Source organism: Guyanagaster necrorhizus (genome assembly GCF_019112545.1).
Source record: "Guyanagaster necrorhizus MCA 3950 unplaced genomic scaffold BT62scaffold_19, whole genome shotgun sequence".
Lineage (NCBI taxonomy): Eukaryota > Fungi > Basidiomycota > Agaricomycetes > Agaricales > Physalacriaceae > Guyanagaster > Guyanagaster necrorhizus.
In genome coordinates this window covers 505463-521265 of record NW_025064898.1, presented here as the reverse complement: position 1 = coordinate 521265, position 15803 = coordinate 505463, and the positions used below count along the sequence as shown (strand labels likewise).

Below are 15803 nucleotides of genomic sequence, written 5' to 3'. Positions count from 1 at the left end.
TAAGTACAAGAATGCTTATGAGGTCGAAAAGTGCCTCAGACCAAGGGCTATCAGAAGAATCGAGTACTCATCGGTTTCTTCCCATCAACGAGCCTTCGATGCACAATATTGCTACTGAAAGAGGACCACTGCAAATACCGGTCACTTCACTTCAAGAGGAAAGACATGAACGATCAACGTACCCCGTTCCCGACAAAAACAGCTGCTTGCCGAGCGATATCCATATCAACCGCCATACTCAGCTCCTTCTGCTCCGCAGAATCCCAAGTGAGATCTCTACTCGTCCGTATCGTGCTCCATCCCTCGACTCGCAACGCCTCCCTCAATTGATCCAACCACGTTCCCTTCTCGTTAGTCAATAAATACATCACGTCCAACGTTTTACCTGTTCCCTGCAGATACTCCGTCCGCGCCAGCCGCACTTTCTTGATAACGTCCTCGAAGGTAGGCAAACATCGGCCCATATAAACAGCATCTCTTTCTGGACCGTATTCACCTGGGGGTACAGCGAACCGATCAGGCAGAAATTCGAGCTGGTTCCATCCATAGAATGTAGAGCTATACAAGGAGAAATGCTTGCAAGCACCCTCATAATCTCCACGACGCAGGTGCATGGCAAGCATACGCTCGTATGGATTATGACTGGCTGGATGGGGAGGACGAGGACCCTTTGGTAGGAAGAGGTACTCATTCTTATCGACACCAGATTTGACGATAGGCGAGGTCGCAAGAAGTCGAGAAGTGGGCGAACTCGAAAAGCGCTCCCACATGGAGAGCAGCCGGGTATTTCCCCATAACCACAGGTCGAATACCTGAGGGAAGGAATCTTCAGGGGATGTGGTGACCTCGATACATGACTCCGGAGCTTCGCGGAGGACGCTGACCCATGTGTCGAACATGACATCCCCCTCCGACCATCCTACATGTTGCTTGACTTCTGAGGTGGGGATGAAACGACGTTCTGACCGAGGGCAGACGACATCAAACCACTCAGAGGAGATAGATCGTGGTGTATCGTCGTCTGGTTCCCAAAGACCACCTGCTGCGGGCCCAGCAAGAAGGGCGCTCAGGGGCGTTTTCGGGGGCCAGTCGTATTCATCCTTCTTCGTCCACGGATAATGCGCTGGCTCCCATATGTAATCTTGGAAAACGTAAGCCCGACCGGACTCGTGCGCAAGATGAGCATCCATGAGCCTGAAAAAAAGGATGACTATCGGTAAAAGAAATAATGAGTAGTAAAAAACGCACACCACGCCAAGTACATTGTTCCATCCAAGCATCTGTGTCTGGCTCGAGAATTTCACGTAACGACCCGTCTTGCCTTCGGGTGCTGGTAGGCTGAAGTTGTGTTGGGGAAGATCGTGCTCCCACTGTCTGAGCCAATCATAGTTTGGAGGATAGTCGGTGTTGATAACTGGCACCGCGGGTGGAGAAGCAAGAACACCGTTCACCACAAGGTCATAGTAGCGCTTTCCCGAAACTACGGTCTGGGTGCGTGTCAACAACACGGCTCCTACCAGAATCAAGGTTATGACCAGCGTCACTGCGCGCCGCCCACTCGCTAGAAAGCGATAAGACGCATTGGCGGTAGCGACACCGGGGTAAAACCATTTATCAACAACCATTGAATGTCGGGGCACTGGAAAAGTTAGAAAGAACTTTTATCGTGATTACAGAGTCGCCATAACACAGTCGGGGATAGTGAGGGAGGAAGAGGTTGATAAACTCACTCGCAGTCATCTTATAAGGTCCCATCGTCGGGTTACCATCGCTGCGGATGAGGTGAAGCACAGCGATTTTAACTTGCCTGAAACATCACCCGTGATCTGTCGTCCGATCAATACCCAATCGAGAGCAAGTTGTTTGATATATTCATTCCCTCTGAATAAGGTTCCCGCTGCATAAAAGGGACATAGAATCGTCCGAGGACTCAACAAATGTCGTTAGGACGGCTGGATAGACGCTGTGAAAAGGGTTGGTAGCCATCAGCATCCTCAAGGCTCAGAAGCTTCCTGATACCTTATATGTCTGTAGATCCCACTGTCGAGCTACCTGGGCACCTCCGAGTCACCACCGAGGCGGAGCGTCTGTTAAATATCTTTCGGATGCGAGACAACTCTGAGAGCTTCTGCGCGGAACAAAACGACTAGGCGTTCATGCTGGTACCCTGCTGCTACGCTCGGACAGCATTCATCACAATACAAAGAGAGGCTGTAGGGCCCCAAACTGCGGGGTTTGACCGCTATCTAGGCGCCAAGGTCAAAGGAGTTACCCTACAACGTCAACTCGGTCTCGCCCTCAGGCAAGCGCAGCAGGGCGCTGTCTCGCAGTACCGCGGATCCGTGAATGCATCAATAAGTATTTTGGGTATTTGCAGACATATCAGAGCGGCGAAGAGAATATGAATCATTATATGAAAACCAGCATGGCCTAAGTAGGGTGACTTGGTGTCCAGTGCGCAAAAACGAAAACCCTGTCGCCACCTTGTCCCAATAGCAATTTATGCACACTGACAGCAATGATTGAGCAACAGTAACAAGCAGGAAGGATTTACGTACCACGCCTTTCATATCCGAACCGCTGGTGTTCATGATAAGTGCGACAATGAGACCTGTAGCATTTTAGGAGAAAGCACAAACTTTGGTAGATTGAAGCGTACCGTAGAGACCCAGCACTTCAGCGAAAATGAGGATCAAAATCTATGAGAGTTTTAAAGGCAGATTTCTCTAAACAATTTTTTTTTTTGCATACCATGCCGACGAACAATCTAGGTTGCTGAGCAGTTCCCCGTACTCCAGCGTCTCCAACAATACCGATAGCGAAACCAGCGGCCAAACCGGCAAGACCTACGGAAAGACCAGCACCCAACTGGACGAAACCTTGTGCGAGAGACATGGTGACGCTCACTATAAATGCACCTAAGCATTACACTCAATCTGCAGACAAGTACACGTACAGTCACCGGCAATAAGGACGGAAACAACCAAGCCATAGATCTACGTAACAAAGGTCGTCAGCATGCTGAAAAGTGATACATAATAGCAGTCCTTCTTCCAGCAAGGCTTAAGAGTGTCAAGAGACTTACAGCAATGATACCAGCCATAATAACGGGAACGACACACTTCATCATCAAATCAGGGCGTAGCACTGACATTGCAGAAATGCCGACACCAGATTTTGCTGTACCATAACTGTGCGAGAGCAACGAATGTGAGCATTCACATTGTCTTGCTGGCTATCAAAATTCGACAAACCTTGCTCCTATACCTGGTTAACACCCAGAAAGACGTTATCCATCAACATTACTGTGCAGGACAACCAAAGCGAGCTCCGAGAAACGCCTACGCACAAGTAAACACGATAGCGCTGGTGCATCCCTGAAGGTCAGTCACGTCAGCCTTCCGAACCAAAGACAAAGCGAAGCGCCTCACCATTGCACTGAAAAAGGGAGCGTACACCGGGCAGAGGTCGGACATTCTGGAATACAACGAACGGTTTATTGATTAAAAAGGAGAAGGAATAGAGAACTCCAAGGGTGATTGAAAGAGGCGGTGATGGGACGAGCGCATACGTCTGCGGTTGTTTGGCCATCGGCAGGGGCCGGGCGGAGTTCATCGGAGTATAAGCAATGTGGCGCCAATCCGCGCCGGCTCAATACTAATTTATTCAAGGCAAGTATCAGCCTTTTTCGTTGCATGACACTCCTACAAACGATACCTGACATTTGACAATTCTCTGACGCCGACAAGAGGCTGTAACCATCCTTCCTCTTGGTAGCTTTCTCTCGGAATTTGCTCATCACGCGCGCGCGCGATATTGCACCAAAGAGAACGCTCCGCTCCTTCGGGACTCGCCAGAACAGAACTTGAAAGAAAATTTTCATGGGATGCCTTTTCTCGAAGTCGTTGCTGATGTCAGGTAACAAAGGAGACTATGTTAGGCTGGTAAATCAACACAAAACCCCTCTTGTTAGGTCAATCGCGTAACTGGATCCCGTCCATTTGGATGACCCTCATAAGACTGGCATTGAAAACTCGCTGAACAAGGTAGCATTTCATTGTTAACTTTTCAATCCTGTTGAACTTATCCGTACAGGGTAGAAGCTGGATTTCGGCTTTCTCGTCTATTCTCTGGATGCTACAAAGGTTCTTGGGTGACACCCTGACGTACCCATTACACCCCCAATTTCCAGTTTCCGCCTGGGCCACAGCTGGGCCCCTGAAGAAGATCCTGCTAAACCAGAAGAAGAATACAGTCACTACCCTCATAATCATCGACATGCTGTTCCGCTCTCCCCGACCAACGGTCTGCACGAGCCATGCATATTCCATGCGCTAGCTCCCTCTCTAACAGGACGGACAAATTGTTATCCATAAGCTCCTTTGAACCAGGCTATGGGAAGTTGTATATCTTTCTGCGAGTGCGCAACACCATGGCCGGATGATCATCTTCAAAGCTGTTTCCCAAGACGAACTCGCAGAGACCGAGAAACGTGTGTGGGTAACGTACTTCCGGCCTCCTTGGGACCAAGAACTCTAATTCTTGTTATCACGGATCTCAAACCTCAGGTCAGGACATGAATAACATGCTCTTATAAAAGATCTCAGTCTGACGCAACTAGAAGCTGGCCTTCCCTTCTCGCTAAACTCCCAGTTCGTGATCCAGAACCGGGAATGTTTGTTTGCTGATAGAATGCGTCGAAGCCAAGTCATTTTTGGAAGACGACGTAATAGAGACGGCCGCAAGCGGGGGTCGCAACTATGTATATCAATATCTGCGACTTGTCAATGCAATAAATGCCTTCACTGCCTGGATGCTTTATCAATTCTCGTAGACTAAGCGCTTTACCTTTTGTCACAAGGTTCACTGAGGACGCTGTGATCCTGGTAAACCTCTGCTCCAGAAGAAAGGGATGTGACGCTAGCAATATGAGGTGATGGCGTCTGAGAGCTTCGTATAATAGCCCTATCATCAATTACTGGTACATCAGACTCGTAGAGTAACAATGCTATCAATGTGATGCCCTTTTCCCTATCCCATCCATCAGCTGCAAAACCAAGCAACAAAGAGAACAAAAACACACCATCAACGAACATATTTCTCGTGGCAGCCGGAAGCCTAACCTCCCATCTTCCATCGTGTATGTCCTTGGTCACCTTCACCTGGCACCCCAGCCGGCTCGTCTCCGTCAAGCCAAACGCCATATCCAGCATATCATTTTCGTCATCCCCCGGCTCCTCCAGCTGGTCGAATACCTCCTGCTCTAATATGACATGACACGTTGAGCACGCTATTGAGCCCTCACACGCGCCTTCCAAGTCAATGTCGTACTCATGCGCGATAGAGAGAATGTCGTCCCCTTCATTAGCTTCGACGGTTTTTATTAACGTTCCTTTGGAATCTTTGAAGTCAATAACGATACTGCTAACTATGAGCGCGTCTGAAAGTCGAAACAAAAAGTGACCCGGACGCACCCCGTTCCGGGTTTTGGTCTATCAATCCCTCCGTGTCTGGTCGCTTTCTTTACCAGTTAGTAAGATAAACATTCAATATGCAAAAAGAACCAACGTATCGACCGGTGAAACCCACGGGTACTCCAGGTTGCGGCAAAAGTGTCTCGCTTTGGACAGGCCTTGAGGTAGGATGGCCTCCGCGAAGAAACGCTGAGCAAGTCCAAAGCCAATCCGCGAAGCATTATGGTTCAGAAATGTTCGAACGAGCTAGCCAAGGCTGCTCTCAGATGTCGATGAACGACGCGAATGGGGGTTGGTGGAAGAAGAAGTTAGCTAAAAATTCCGATCGGCTTGTATGACGCATCACACAGCCGGATTCTGACTTGTTCACATTCTCATGCCCAAGCATCGTATACAGTCCTTGGAAATAATCTGTGGCTCCGCCTATTAACTTAGGTATTGTTCCATAAAATAAATTGTACAACTGGGCCCGTTGCCGAACCATCAAGTACTGAAAGTAAGTACGCTGTCACGAATTTTTAGCTTTGTGCTTCTTTCCGCACTCCACTCAAAGCGGACTAGGGTAAGGCTCTCAGAGAGTGTCATGTTTGCTACGGAAACAGAAACGATAAGCACCAAACGCTAAGCCGCAACATCGCTTGACATACCTTCCTCGCCCACATTGAACGAAAGAGTCTTGAACGGCTCAGAACCGGCATGTCCCTGGCGCGGCGGTGCACCAGGATTAAAAAAACTCGAAAAACTGGAACCGACTTTCCATACCAACACAACGCTTTCCTCGAGAGATAGTGTAACCAGCCGCCGCCCATCCGGCGAGAAGCTACATGCCGTGATACCCTTCTTATGCCCCTCAAGCACATACAACCGAATAGCCGTCTTCAGATCGTACATGACAATCGCACCCTCACTTGTGCCGACGGCTAAGCGCTGAGTCGACATGTGGAAATCGATGCAAGGATACCTAGAAAGTAAGTGAGTCCGACTCACATTCTCACATGAAACTTGACATGTTGCCTACGTCTTCACAACGTGGCCGATAATTTCAGTCGCGGTATCCAGAATGGCATCTCTATGAGAAGTTGAATTAGGGTCCAACGACTTCACAACGGCTTCCATCAGTTTTGGCAGATTTGGGTAGAGTACCATGGGTCGCTGCTTGCATGTCAGAGTGAGTCAGACAGTCATGTAATCCCGCGAACCTTTCGTATCAGAAAAGCGACGATTTGCAAGATCGATTTTCGGTATTCGACACCGGCCGGACTGAGAATGTCAAGCCCCAGCGTTGTCATAAACAAAGGCGTGTTGGAGGCGGCAATATGCAGTACGGCTAACCTTGCCTGAGCACCTATATTTTGAGTCGAAATGGCTTCCTTCCGTGAAGTGGTGGCCAGTATGAACAGCAACCTGAGAATTTCCATTGCATCGATATAATGTTGCCAGACATGGAAACCACGGGAGCACAGGTCGATAGCAAGCACTCTGAAGATAGACCGCCCATCTTGGAGGTATAAGGCTATTGACTTCGATATGTCCGTCAAAACACTAGAAACACGGGTGAATTAAATGATTCAGGTACTATGTAGCAGCAGCTCCACACCTTGATGCGAACAAACTATATTTTTCTGCAGCAAGATACCCGCAAATGAAAAGTGAAAGAGCCGCCTGAATGGATTCCCTATCAGCAGTCGGTTGTAGGCACGGAACTTTTCTCAACGTTAGAAGATCGTAATTGACAAAACATTGTAAAAACGTACGATGATGCTGCCATTGCTCTGCAACAGCATTAGCCTCTTCATCGGATAAGCGCACGACAGCCGCGTCGAATAGCAACCGCGAGCTTTGCCGCACTTCATCTGCCGAATTATCTCATTAGCCGCAGGGTCAAGGCATGCGATGTCACCTACGAGATGTGTTGAACCACTGCCTCGCGAGATATGAAAGGCTGTGGGGCTTGTAATTGGGACCAATTATGAAAGGTAAGGATGTAGCATAAAATGCGATAACAGTGTTCGCGAAATCTGTTAACTCTGTGAAGAAGTATGATGTTACATAAACTCCTCGTAGATTACACGAGAACAATACCTTCGAAAAGTCCTAGAGCACGAAGAGTGACAGTTATGGATAGTGCACGTGCAGCGGAAACCTCGCTCGATATACACCATGGGTCGCTCGGGTGATTGGATCGATAGATACATGTAAAGCCGTGACTACAGTGGATCAAAATACAATTGGTTGACCAAACTTAAATCAGCACTGACCTCGAGGATCCGGGGCGTGCCAATGATGTTCCAATACCCAGATGATCTCGGCATATTTCGTCAGTGTCCTTATTTAATCCCGGAGTCAAGAGGACCGAAAGGAGAGAGAGAAGCCGGTTGCGAGTTGAGAAAATCGCTTGCGTTTGAGAAAGATTCGTACTGATAGTCTTTATAACCGTCGTTGAATAGGTTATGAATCGTCCAAGATCCAAAAAAAGTGTTTTTACTATTGAAATCAGCAAAACGAAACATAACCGGAAGAGCCGGTAGCATACCTGCAGGTAGCGCCTGTCCAGGTAGCCTCTTCAGAACAGTATCCGGAATACAATCATGGCTATCAGCAGTTCTGTGGGAGATTAGGTGAGAATGCAACATAAAAAGACTTGTTCTTACAGTTCGAGCCATCGTTCTTTCCCGATGAGCTCCTCAGCCTTATCCAAGCTCAAGGATCTCCTGAACTCTCTCGTCTTGGCGTCCCACATACGAGCACGTCGGTCTGCATAGATAAGCAGAAGCTCGTCATTCCCCAAGCATATTCTGACCAGAGGAAAGACGGATCCAGGAATTAGGTACAAGCTAACATAACATTAGGACGCGACTTCCGAAACGGAGTATAGCTTACAATTGGAAGCCGTCTACCACAACAACGGCTATTGTTCCGTCTTGAGATACACATAGGACGCACCCGCGAAGAGGTCCAGTTGTCATCTTATGAAATTGATGGACTTGTGCCAGAGGCTCGGCGAAAACGATCCAGCGGGCACAGAGTTTGAGAGTGCTAGTGATAGAAGCATGATCAGATACACCCAAGAAAAAAATGACTAACATACTCATAAGTCCAGAATGCGATCGATCCATCATCCGCTCCGCCGACAACGTAACGCTCCTTAGTCCTACCATTTCGAACCACATGCAAAGCCATGATATATCCGCTGAGGGGCATGTCAGATTCTTTTTGCTTGACGGAGAATGTAGGTGCTGATTGACACAGCTGAGAAAAGGAAGTTTGCCGCAAGTGTCCGTCACCTAGATAAGAGTGACATTGGCTGCATATAATCAAAGAAGTTGATCTTACTATGGCCTGTAATCGCTGCATCCAACTCTAGTGGTAAGATGGACGTTATAGCGGTATGTGCTGCAGTGGAGTCAGACGAGATCTTCGGAGGTCTCCAAAGAGTTCGTGAACGCTGCTTTGGAGAAGATGCATCATCATATGTGACATAACGGAGCTGGCGTATCCCATCGTTTCGCGCAATAGTCAATACGAGAAGTTCTCGCGAGGAAATAACGTGAAGCGTATCATGTGGTGCAGTATCCATGGCGTATAAAAATCCTGGTCTGAAGGAACCATCAGAAAATCGGGGGTAGCGGGAGAGAAAAAAACTAACTGAATATAGACCGTGCTTCCATGGTTTGTCTTCCCAACATCATCGTTATTCGCATCGACGAACCTAAAAATGTGAAATTCAACGCCCCCCTTGACTCGACATTAGTTTCGTGCCAATAGCAGAGCGAGTAAATACATACCTCGGTAATGATAGCATATGTTGAATCGTCAATCCATTGAATATCGTTCACATTATCCACTGGCTGCACGAACAAATTCTGCAGCGTGGAACCACAATAATCAAAAGCCTATCTCTGTGTTAGAATATGACGAGTTCATCAGATGTACGGCGATACAAACTGTAATATGTGTTTCAGACCAACAGAGTCCACGCAAAGCACCATCGCATGATCGTGTGCGCATGCCAGATAATGAATCAGGAATCTCTAACGGGCCAGCATCAATTGTCTGACCTAACGAGATTCTGCCAAAATTCCGCTTGTGTACAGGCTGCACGGAATGCGATTCTGCAGATCGTGTTGTCATAGCTTTGAATGGATTCGATAACGAGGTTGCTTCTTGTGCTGGCAATTCGAAGGGTTGGACCAAAGGGTGCGCCGTCAAATGTAGGGTACAGAGTAACAGATGCTTTTCCCGTGAAAGATAATGAATAATTGTAGAATCTGTCGTTTATTTCCTGATGAGATCTGATCTTCCATTGCTTGTCACCACTTACTGTCTGAATCAGCATGGATCCCAACAGTAGTGTGAGAACCATCGATATGCCATTCGCCCACTTTCTCTAGAGAGGCCTCAATGGCACCAATGGCGTCACCAGGATGGTATTGTAATACCATTATACAGGATTCTGGAGAGAGGCTGTCACCATCTATATCCGCTGACAGAGATGACGAGTTGGCGTCAAGAAATGCAGATGCCAGTATCAGCACGGACTGATGTTATGTGTAAATATACTTTCCATGAAGAAGCAAAGTGTAGGCATGCCTCTCTGATGCTGATTATCTCAAGTTCTCTCCATCTCCAAACCTCATTGACAGCAGATCTGTCTTTCACGCCCTCAGGCGGTTCAAGTAATACGTCGCCGACATGGACAGTCGCTAGACATTTCCCATCCCTACATGACATCACAGACACACCACTAGAAAGGAGAGGTTAGGACCACCGTTGTACAGTTGTCATCGTGTCTTACCCATTCTCTCGCAAAACGACATAACGAGCGTCATTTAGAGGGCGAATTGAGGCTACAGCGTGACTTTGTCCGAAGTGCGGAGGTATAATACAATGCGAGAAGTCAAGCCTTGAACCATGTTCGATCAAAGGCTGCCTTCTCGGTGAGGCAGGTGTCGAAATAGATTTGGGAGTGAATGGTGGGGAAGTGGTGGCAGAAAGTAGTGAACGTGGCCTTTCTTTCCTTTGTTTAGCAGGAGAAAAGACTACTTCTGGAGACAGCGTAGGAGGAGCATGCCGCTGATTAGACGTGGTGTCTCGAAGTTCCGACGAATTTCGTCTATCCTTCGATCTACGGCCCTTCAGCATGTCTTTGAGTTTGTCGGGCTCATCTTCAAAATCGACATAGTTCTTTGGCGCTTCGACCTGCTCCGTGGTGATTCCAGACACAATTCGAGATCGTGGAGCGACAGTAAAAGGCGGAAATGTCGAAGTATTGCTTGTGGGCGACGTCGAACGGGAAGTAGCTCGAGAATCGGGGGAGACGCGCAGAGGGCTCGATGGCCTGGAAGATAAGGAAGAATCATGTGGCTTGGATACCACAGGAGTGGAAGGTATCAGCGAAGGGCGAAAGACAAACGAAGTTCCGTCTTGACATCCAACGACAGCATATCGTTCGCTGCCGAAGCACGAGTCCGAAAGACCCCAGGACGTTATCGCTGTTGCCTTGGAGCTCCCCTCACTAAGTGACGCGACGCTTTGAAAGTTCTCAGCATCATTCCCATTGAAAAAGGTCAATGGCACCGCCAATCTGCTTGATGAATTGTTGGGAGCAATCATGCTGTACTCAGCCTTGAAATTACGGTTAGCTACATTGATACAGGAAAATGCTGCTATACCACACCTACAGGTCTGTTTCGGTCTGCTATGTTCAATATTGCATATGGATCAGGTCAGGGTTGGACGCGCCATGTGACACTGACACGACGAGCAAAAATGGAATTTGCGACACTGAACCTATCCGCCCGCGGCTGCCTCGGTCGAGTCGACACTCATTAGTACAATATCAGAGATTCGTAAAAGTCTGCGGTGAGTACTATCAAAGTACTGCTCTCTTTTTTTGCAGGTTCACCCTTATCATCTTGAGCATCAAAAATTTCCCGGATCAAATCGACGTTGACAAGTTCTCAAGTTGAGCAACAGTATGTGGTCTTCATATTCTATTTCCTCTGTCTACGCGTGGGTAACCTTCCCTACGCTTATAAGATTTAATTATCTTTTTATTACCTCGACCCAGGACAGGCGTTGACGAGGTAACAACGTTCCCTTCTTATCTTCGGGGTTCTTAGCTTTAGAAATCTTTTCCATGGCATCAACCAGCTAAATTACTCGGTGAAGGGTACCCCAACATTCGATGCCGTGATTGCACACGGTTCCTAAGAGATTTATTTTGGGACGGAGGGCGTATTCTCCTTGATATTTCCCTTTGGATCTATTGCTGTCGATCTTGTTTCGAATACGACCATCCCCAACTAAGCCAGGGTCGCTCATACTGGTGAGGATAAATACTACTGGCTGCAGAAAGATTTCCTCCACTAGGCAAAGCACGAATTCCTGCCATGGGAGCACCTATCATGTCCAACACTTCTCTATCTCCCATTCCCCCGAGAGGTAATCATCCATCACTCAACGTATCTATCCTTGTGGCAGTCGCGTGTTGTCAGTTAACTTGCCAATTTGTGCCTTGGACTGTATCATCTCACCATTGGTTTCAGTTCTCTTGGCCTTTCTAACGACCGTTCTACTTTTCTTTTTTTGCCCTCGTTTCCGTGGTTGGCTGGAGACGGCGAACCAATTTTTTGCTAGGCGTATGTCCCATCTGTTCTTTATGTTCGGAAGGTCAATCTGAGGAAACTCTAGACATAGCTCCTCATTCCGTGTACTTATTTTTGCGAGGATCTGGGGGTCGCTCCTTGTCATCATGACCATCCTCGACACCTATCCGTTTTGGCCGTTCGGTAGCCTTTCTCCACTTGTCGCAATTTTTTTTCGGCAGATATTTCTCTTGTAACATCCGTGGCCCACTATACCTTACTTAGCATATTCTCTCTCCTGCCTGGCGCGTTCTGAATTCAATTAGTGTTCTTCCCTGACCCAGATACAATACGCCTCTCCTCATGCTTTCCGCCCGAAGGTCCACTCTCCGCTCACCGAACCTGTGACGATCTGCGGTCACAGAAGATCCAATTCATTGACGTTGACGCGCCGACACCCTGAATATATTTACATTGATATCTGTCACATCTTCAAATCATTGGCTAATTCCATCATTCCCGAAGGCCTTGTGGAATCCCACAAAACACCATCTCATCGTATCCTATTAACGGTACATCGTCGTGGTTACCGACAGCGGTAAGAGACGGTTTTCAGAGTTTCACAATCTGATTTTTGTCGAAGTCCTACCCAATCACGGCGTTACATCCCCTCTGTGTGAGGGTCCTCCATGCCGGTGGGTGCATCTTTCCTTTGTCACTCCACGTTTATACCCTGAACCCTGTTAGACGCCGCGGTGGCGCACCCCAAACTCGAACGTTCATTGTTTCGATGGGATAGTGATAGAGATGCAATCCTTGCCTATGCCACTTCTCTTTCTATTCTGTAAAGCAATCCTAAGAAAGGGTTTCTTGGCCCCGAGTCTGAGGAAGGAGTATGTCTCTTGGTTAGACCCTTTGGACTTTGCTCCCCTGGCAATTGGCGCTTATTACGGGCATCATCAAATCACTTCCGCATTCTAAAACAACTGTACTAGTTCTTATTACCTGTCAGGTAACAGCTCAGCCTACTTCCTCTTAATCTTAGGCTCATCACTCTTCTGTTCATTCTTTTTAACAGCAATATGGTGGGATTGGAAAGGTCCCGATTAGCAGTAAGTTTACAGGATTCGGCTGAGAGTGTCGTGTCGATTTCTTATTTCTGTTTGATTTCCAACAGATAACTGTGACCGGTGTTGGTGTCCAATTGCTTCAATGGGTCTCGGTTCTCATCTGGATATGTTACGGCTCCTCAATAATAACGAGACCTACTTTTCTACGTGCCAGTATGCCCCCACGATCCACGTTAATGCTTCTTTGAATCCGTAATGTTCTTATCTTCTATTCTAGCTGAACGTTGGGATTTTAGCGAGTCCCCATGCCAGAACCTCCGGCACTTACACCTTCGCATGATCATGTTAAGTCGTCCCACGTTATGCCGGAAGAAGCGCAAACATCTGACGAATGTAAGTGCGCACGCATTGCTCTGATCAGCTGTTCACTGTTGGTCAGGAGCCGGTGCCTAATACGAAAGCCAAGTTTGTGACAGTTCTATTCGTCCCTCAACTTCTTTACAGCTTCTGCGTTACTGGCAATGCAATTCAACATCGTCAGGAACAGCTCTGCACTGGGTCCGGACATCCTTGAAACCCGAATTCCTCGAAGCTATGCGTTTCTGCACCTAGGGAAATCCCTTGCACAACACCACACTGCCAATGTACAGCGACTATGACTCAGGTCATTCAGTCACAGCTCCAAAGACCGCATGCTTGACAGCTACAGTTTCCAGATGATACTTAACTAAGGAATCTTCAAATTGTTCTTACTATGACATCCCCAGCTTGAGCACTGAGCATTGGACAACTTTGCTACGAGGTGGTGATATCTCTTTGTATCGGAATTTTCGGAAATACACTGTTGTGGACACAAGTTAATTATGGGGTCTGCAAGTTCAGAAAATTCACAAGTGCAGCACAAGCTGCATAACAGCATTATTGTACTGCAAAACAGCAGCTTCATGGATAGTAATTTATAAGGACCGACGTCTTAAGTTATTTGTCCACCGTTCCATCGACGACTTGACCGTTAGACGACATGATTAGAGCAGTTCCCCCTTTCGTTCTTGCCATTTTTTCCATTATTTTACTTGGTCTCGTTGCTTTTATGCTGATTGGTAAGCGTACTGTCTGAAAACTCAGATTTTCATCCATTTAGTGTCCCTCTGCGCCATTAATATGGCATTTGTCACAGTATTTTGTCGGGTCTTTTCCCAGTGGTGTCAGCTCCGTCTACCTCTTAGGTCAGATGCAGGCGAGGGTCAGAGTGAAGCTGTCTATATACAATGGGCCTTTCTGACGCCATTACCCAACACCAGCCGCCCCGTCTTTTCACGTGAATGCGGGATGGGGGAGCGGACAGTCCGTTATGCAGTGGCTTAATTTTGGAGCTCGCTACATCTTCAACCCCCCACCCGTTGCCGAACTTAATGAACGCGAATCGGCAGGAGCCTTGCGACTGCCTGAAGTTGTGGTATTTTTCCGGAACGTCTATACTGTGCGTTACCTTTTCATGTCGTTTGCTATGAGACTCACAAATCTGTAGGGTTTATATCATCAGTTTTCAACCAGTAATTATCCCAGCTCTCGAATTTTGGGCGGCTGGTTGCCACGGTCACGCGCTCTTGAACATATTAATCATAGCATGGCATAAATGCCGGTGGGCAGGAATGATCTGGAATCCGATTTGTTGTACATTAGCTACTATCTCACAAAAAGGAAAATCATCACCGGGATCTCAAAGGATCGAGTTGTTCATCTATTGAGAACAATTCCTAGTGAAAGCAGAACGTGGTCTCAAAAGACCCTTATCTTAGCAAAATGTACCAACAAAGGGGGGAAAAATGCACTTTGTCCGGGCTGTCCTTCCGGAACATAGCATTTGCTGACTTGATTCATACAGCGCGGACGCTGCCGAGATGACCATCATATTCACGTCCAAGTTCGTTCTTTGGCTCTCAATCGCTTGATAGGTGATCAGGCCAGATTCGAAATGCAAACTCAAGCGAGTCAAACTGACCTTCCGAAGAGGATTTTAACTTACCAAATGGGAAATGGCTTGTGTTCCTACTAGAAGGTAACTGAACAATTTTCTTGGTTGCATTGCTAACTTACACTCTACAGAAATTCACTTCTTCTTTGCCCTCACCCTCAGCTACAATGATTCATTCACCCTACTTTCTGATTGTGAAAGAGCATTCTGTCATCTCAACACCATGTGATGAGACTACAGAAATCATTATGATAAACCCATTAATATCTAAGTTTCTTCCCTTCTTCTGCCTCTTGCAATAAATGCAGGCTGTAGCACAAATCCACACAGGACTTCAACTTTTGTTGACAATCTTCTTTTGCTACCATGTAATACACATGGTGCAAATCTCCACTTCACAAACTAACTTAAGGGTTTCCACACAATGAAGGAATAGTGAGCATTCCAATCCAACCTCTATCATCCAAACTTCACAATTGATTAGACCCTGCTTTCCCATTTTCTATTTCATATTCCATTCTATATTTCACCTACTAATTTCATCTCTTTAATTTATCACACCTAGATTCCATTATGTGTATATCAGAGTCCTCTAGCTACAATACTCCAGACATAGGCTTGATCTCTAGAACCCAATTTCTCAGACTCTGCACTAGTATATAAGCTGTAGAATTACTTGTACATATCTCAGTTCAAA

General features: G+C 47.1%; 6 protein-coding genes across 6 annotated transcripts; 2 read left to right on the top strand and 4 right to left on the bottom strand.

Annotated features, from left to right (window-relative positions):
* Positions 1–50: 50 nt before the first annotated feature.
* BT62DRAFT_900789 (uncharacterized protein) lies at positions 51–1625 on the bottom strand (the record flags this gene model as incomplete). Its single annotated transcript, XM_043183431.1, has 3 exons — positions 51–128; positions 183–1194; positions 1249–1625. The coding sequence occupies 3 exons, from the start codon at positions 1623–1625 to the stop codon at positions 51–53; spliced, it is 1467 nt and encodes a 488-aa protein (XP_043037693.1).
* Positions 1626–2351: 726 nt separating this feature from the next.
* Positions 2352–3476, bottom strand: BT62DRAFT_900937 (V-type ATPase; the record flags this gene model as incomplete). Its single annotated transcript, XM_043183439.1, has 7 exons — positions 2352–2611; positions 2660–2699; positions 2752–2906; positions 2957–2996; positions 3086–3191; positions 3346–3377; positions 3432–3476. The coding sequence occupies 7 exons, from the start codon at positions 3474–3476 to the stop codon at positions 2352–2354; spliced, it is 678 nt and encodes a 225-aa protein (XP_043037692.1).
* Positions 3477–4877: 1401 nt separating this feature from the next.
* BT62DRAFT_257438 (ferredoxin) lies at positions 4878–5794 on the bottom strand. Its single transcript, XM_043180263.1, has 4 exons — positions 5569–5794; positions 5475–5517; positions 5084–5421; positions 4878–5031 (listed from the first exon to the last, which is right to left on the bottom strand). The coding sequence occupies exons 1-4, from the start codon at positions 5693–5695 to the stop codon at positions 5012–5014; spliced, it is 528 nt and encodes a 175-aa protein (XP_043037691.1). The 5' UTR covers positions 5696–5794; the 3' UTR covers positions 4878–5011.
* A 163-nt stretch (positions 5795–5957) lies between these two features.
* On the bottom strand, positions 5958–11306 carry BT62DRAFT_988008 (uncharacterized protein; the record flags this gene model as incomplete). Its single annotated transcript, XM_043190092.1, has 21 exons — positions 11152–11306; positions 10270–11099; positions 10035–10218; positions 9796–10012; positions 9420–9742; positions 9260–9367; positions 9121–9209; positions 8808–9070; positions 8563–8758; positions 8355–8510; positions 8126–8308; positions 8008–8078; positions 7733–7958; positions 7557–7681; positions 7379–7501; positions 7229–7327; positions 7072–7177; positions 6674–7016; positions 6493–6626; positions 6122–6435; positions 5958–6064 (listed from the first exon to the last, which is right to left on the bottom strand). Exons 2-21 carry the CDS (start codon positions 11085–11087, stop codon positions 5958–5960), a joined length of 4185 nt encoding a protein of 1394 aa, XP_043037690.1. The 5' UTR covers positions 11088–11099; positions 11152–11306.
* A 1974-nt stretch (positions 11307–13280) lies between these two features.
* On the top strand, positions 13281–13782 carry BT62DRAFT_257243 (uncharacterized protein). Its single transcript, XM_043180262.1, has 2 exons — positions 13281–13524; positions 13571–13782. Exons 1-2 carry the CDS (start codon positions 13387–13389, stop codon positions 13703–13705), a joined length of 273 nt encoding a protein of 90 aa, XP_043037689.1. The 5' UTR covers positions 13281–13386; the 3' UTR covers positions 13706–13782.
* Positions 13783–14129: 347 nt separating this feature from the next.
* On the top strand, positions 14130–14774 carry BT62DRAFT_934371 (uncharacterized protein). The gene is made up of 4 exons (XM_043186717.1): positions 14130–14231; positions 14309–14374; positions 14433–14611; positions 14660–14774. Exons 1-4 carry the CDS (start codon positions 14153–14155, stop codon positions 14765–14767), a joined length of 432 nt encoding a protein of 143 aa, XP_043037688.1. The 5' UTR covers positions 14130–14152; the 3' UTR covers positions 14768–14774.
* Positions 14775–15803: the final 1029 nt, after the last annotated feature.

Coding starts and splice junctions, on each gene's coding strand:
- BT62DRAFT_257438 (XM_043180263.1), bottom strand. CDS start 5,695: ATGCTTCGCGGATTGGCTTTGGACTTGCTCAGCGTTTCTTCGCGGAGG. Junction 5,518..5,568: donor TGGGTTTCACCGGTCGATAC/GTTGGTTCTTTT, acceptor TGGTAAAGAAAG/CGACCAGACACGGAGGGATT. Junction 5,032..5,083: donor GAGAAATATGTTCGTTGATG/GTGTGTTTTTGT, acceptor TGGATGGGATAG/GGAAAAGGGCATCACATTGA.
- BT62DRAFT_934371 (XM_043186717.1), top strand. CDS start 14,153: ATGATTAGAGCAGTTCCCCCTTTCGTTCTTGCCATTTTTTCCATTATT. Junction 14,232..14,308: donor CGTTGCTTTTATGCTGATTG/GTAAGCGTACTG, acceptor CATTTGTCACAG/TATTTTGTCGGGTCTTTTCC. Junction 14,375..14,432: donor TAGGTCAGATGCAGGCGAGG/GTCAGAGTGAAG, acceptor ACCCAACACCAG/CCGCCCCGTCTTTTCACGTG.
- BT62DRAFT_257243 (XM_043180262.1), top strand. CDS start 13,387: ATGTTCTTATCTTCTATTCTAGCTGAACGTTGGGATTTTAGCGAGTCC. Junction 13,525..13,570: donor AGCGCAAACATCTGACGAAT/GTAAGTGCGCAC, acceptor ACTGTTGGTCAG/GAGCCGGTGCCTAATACGAA.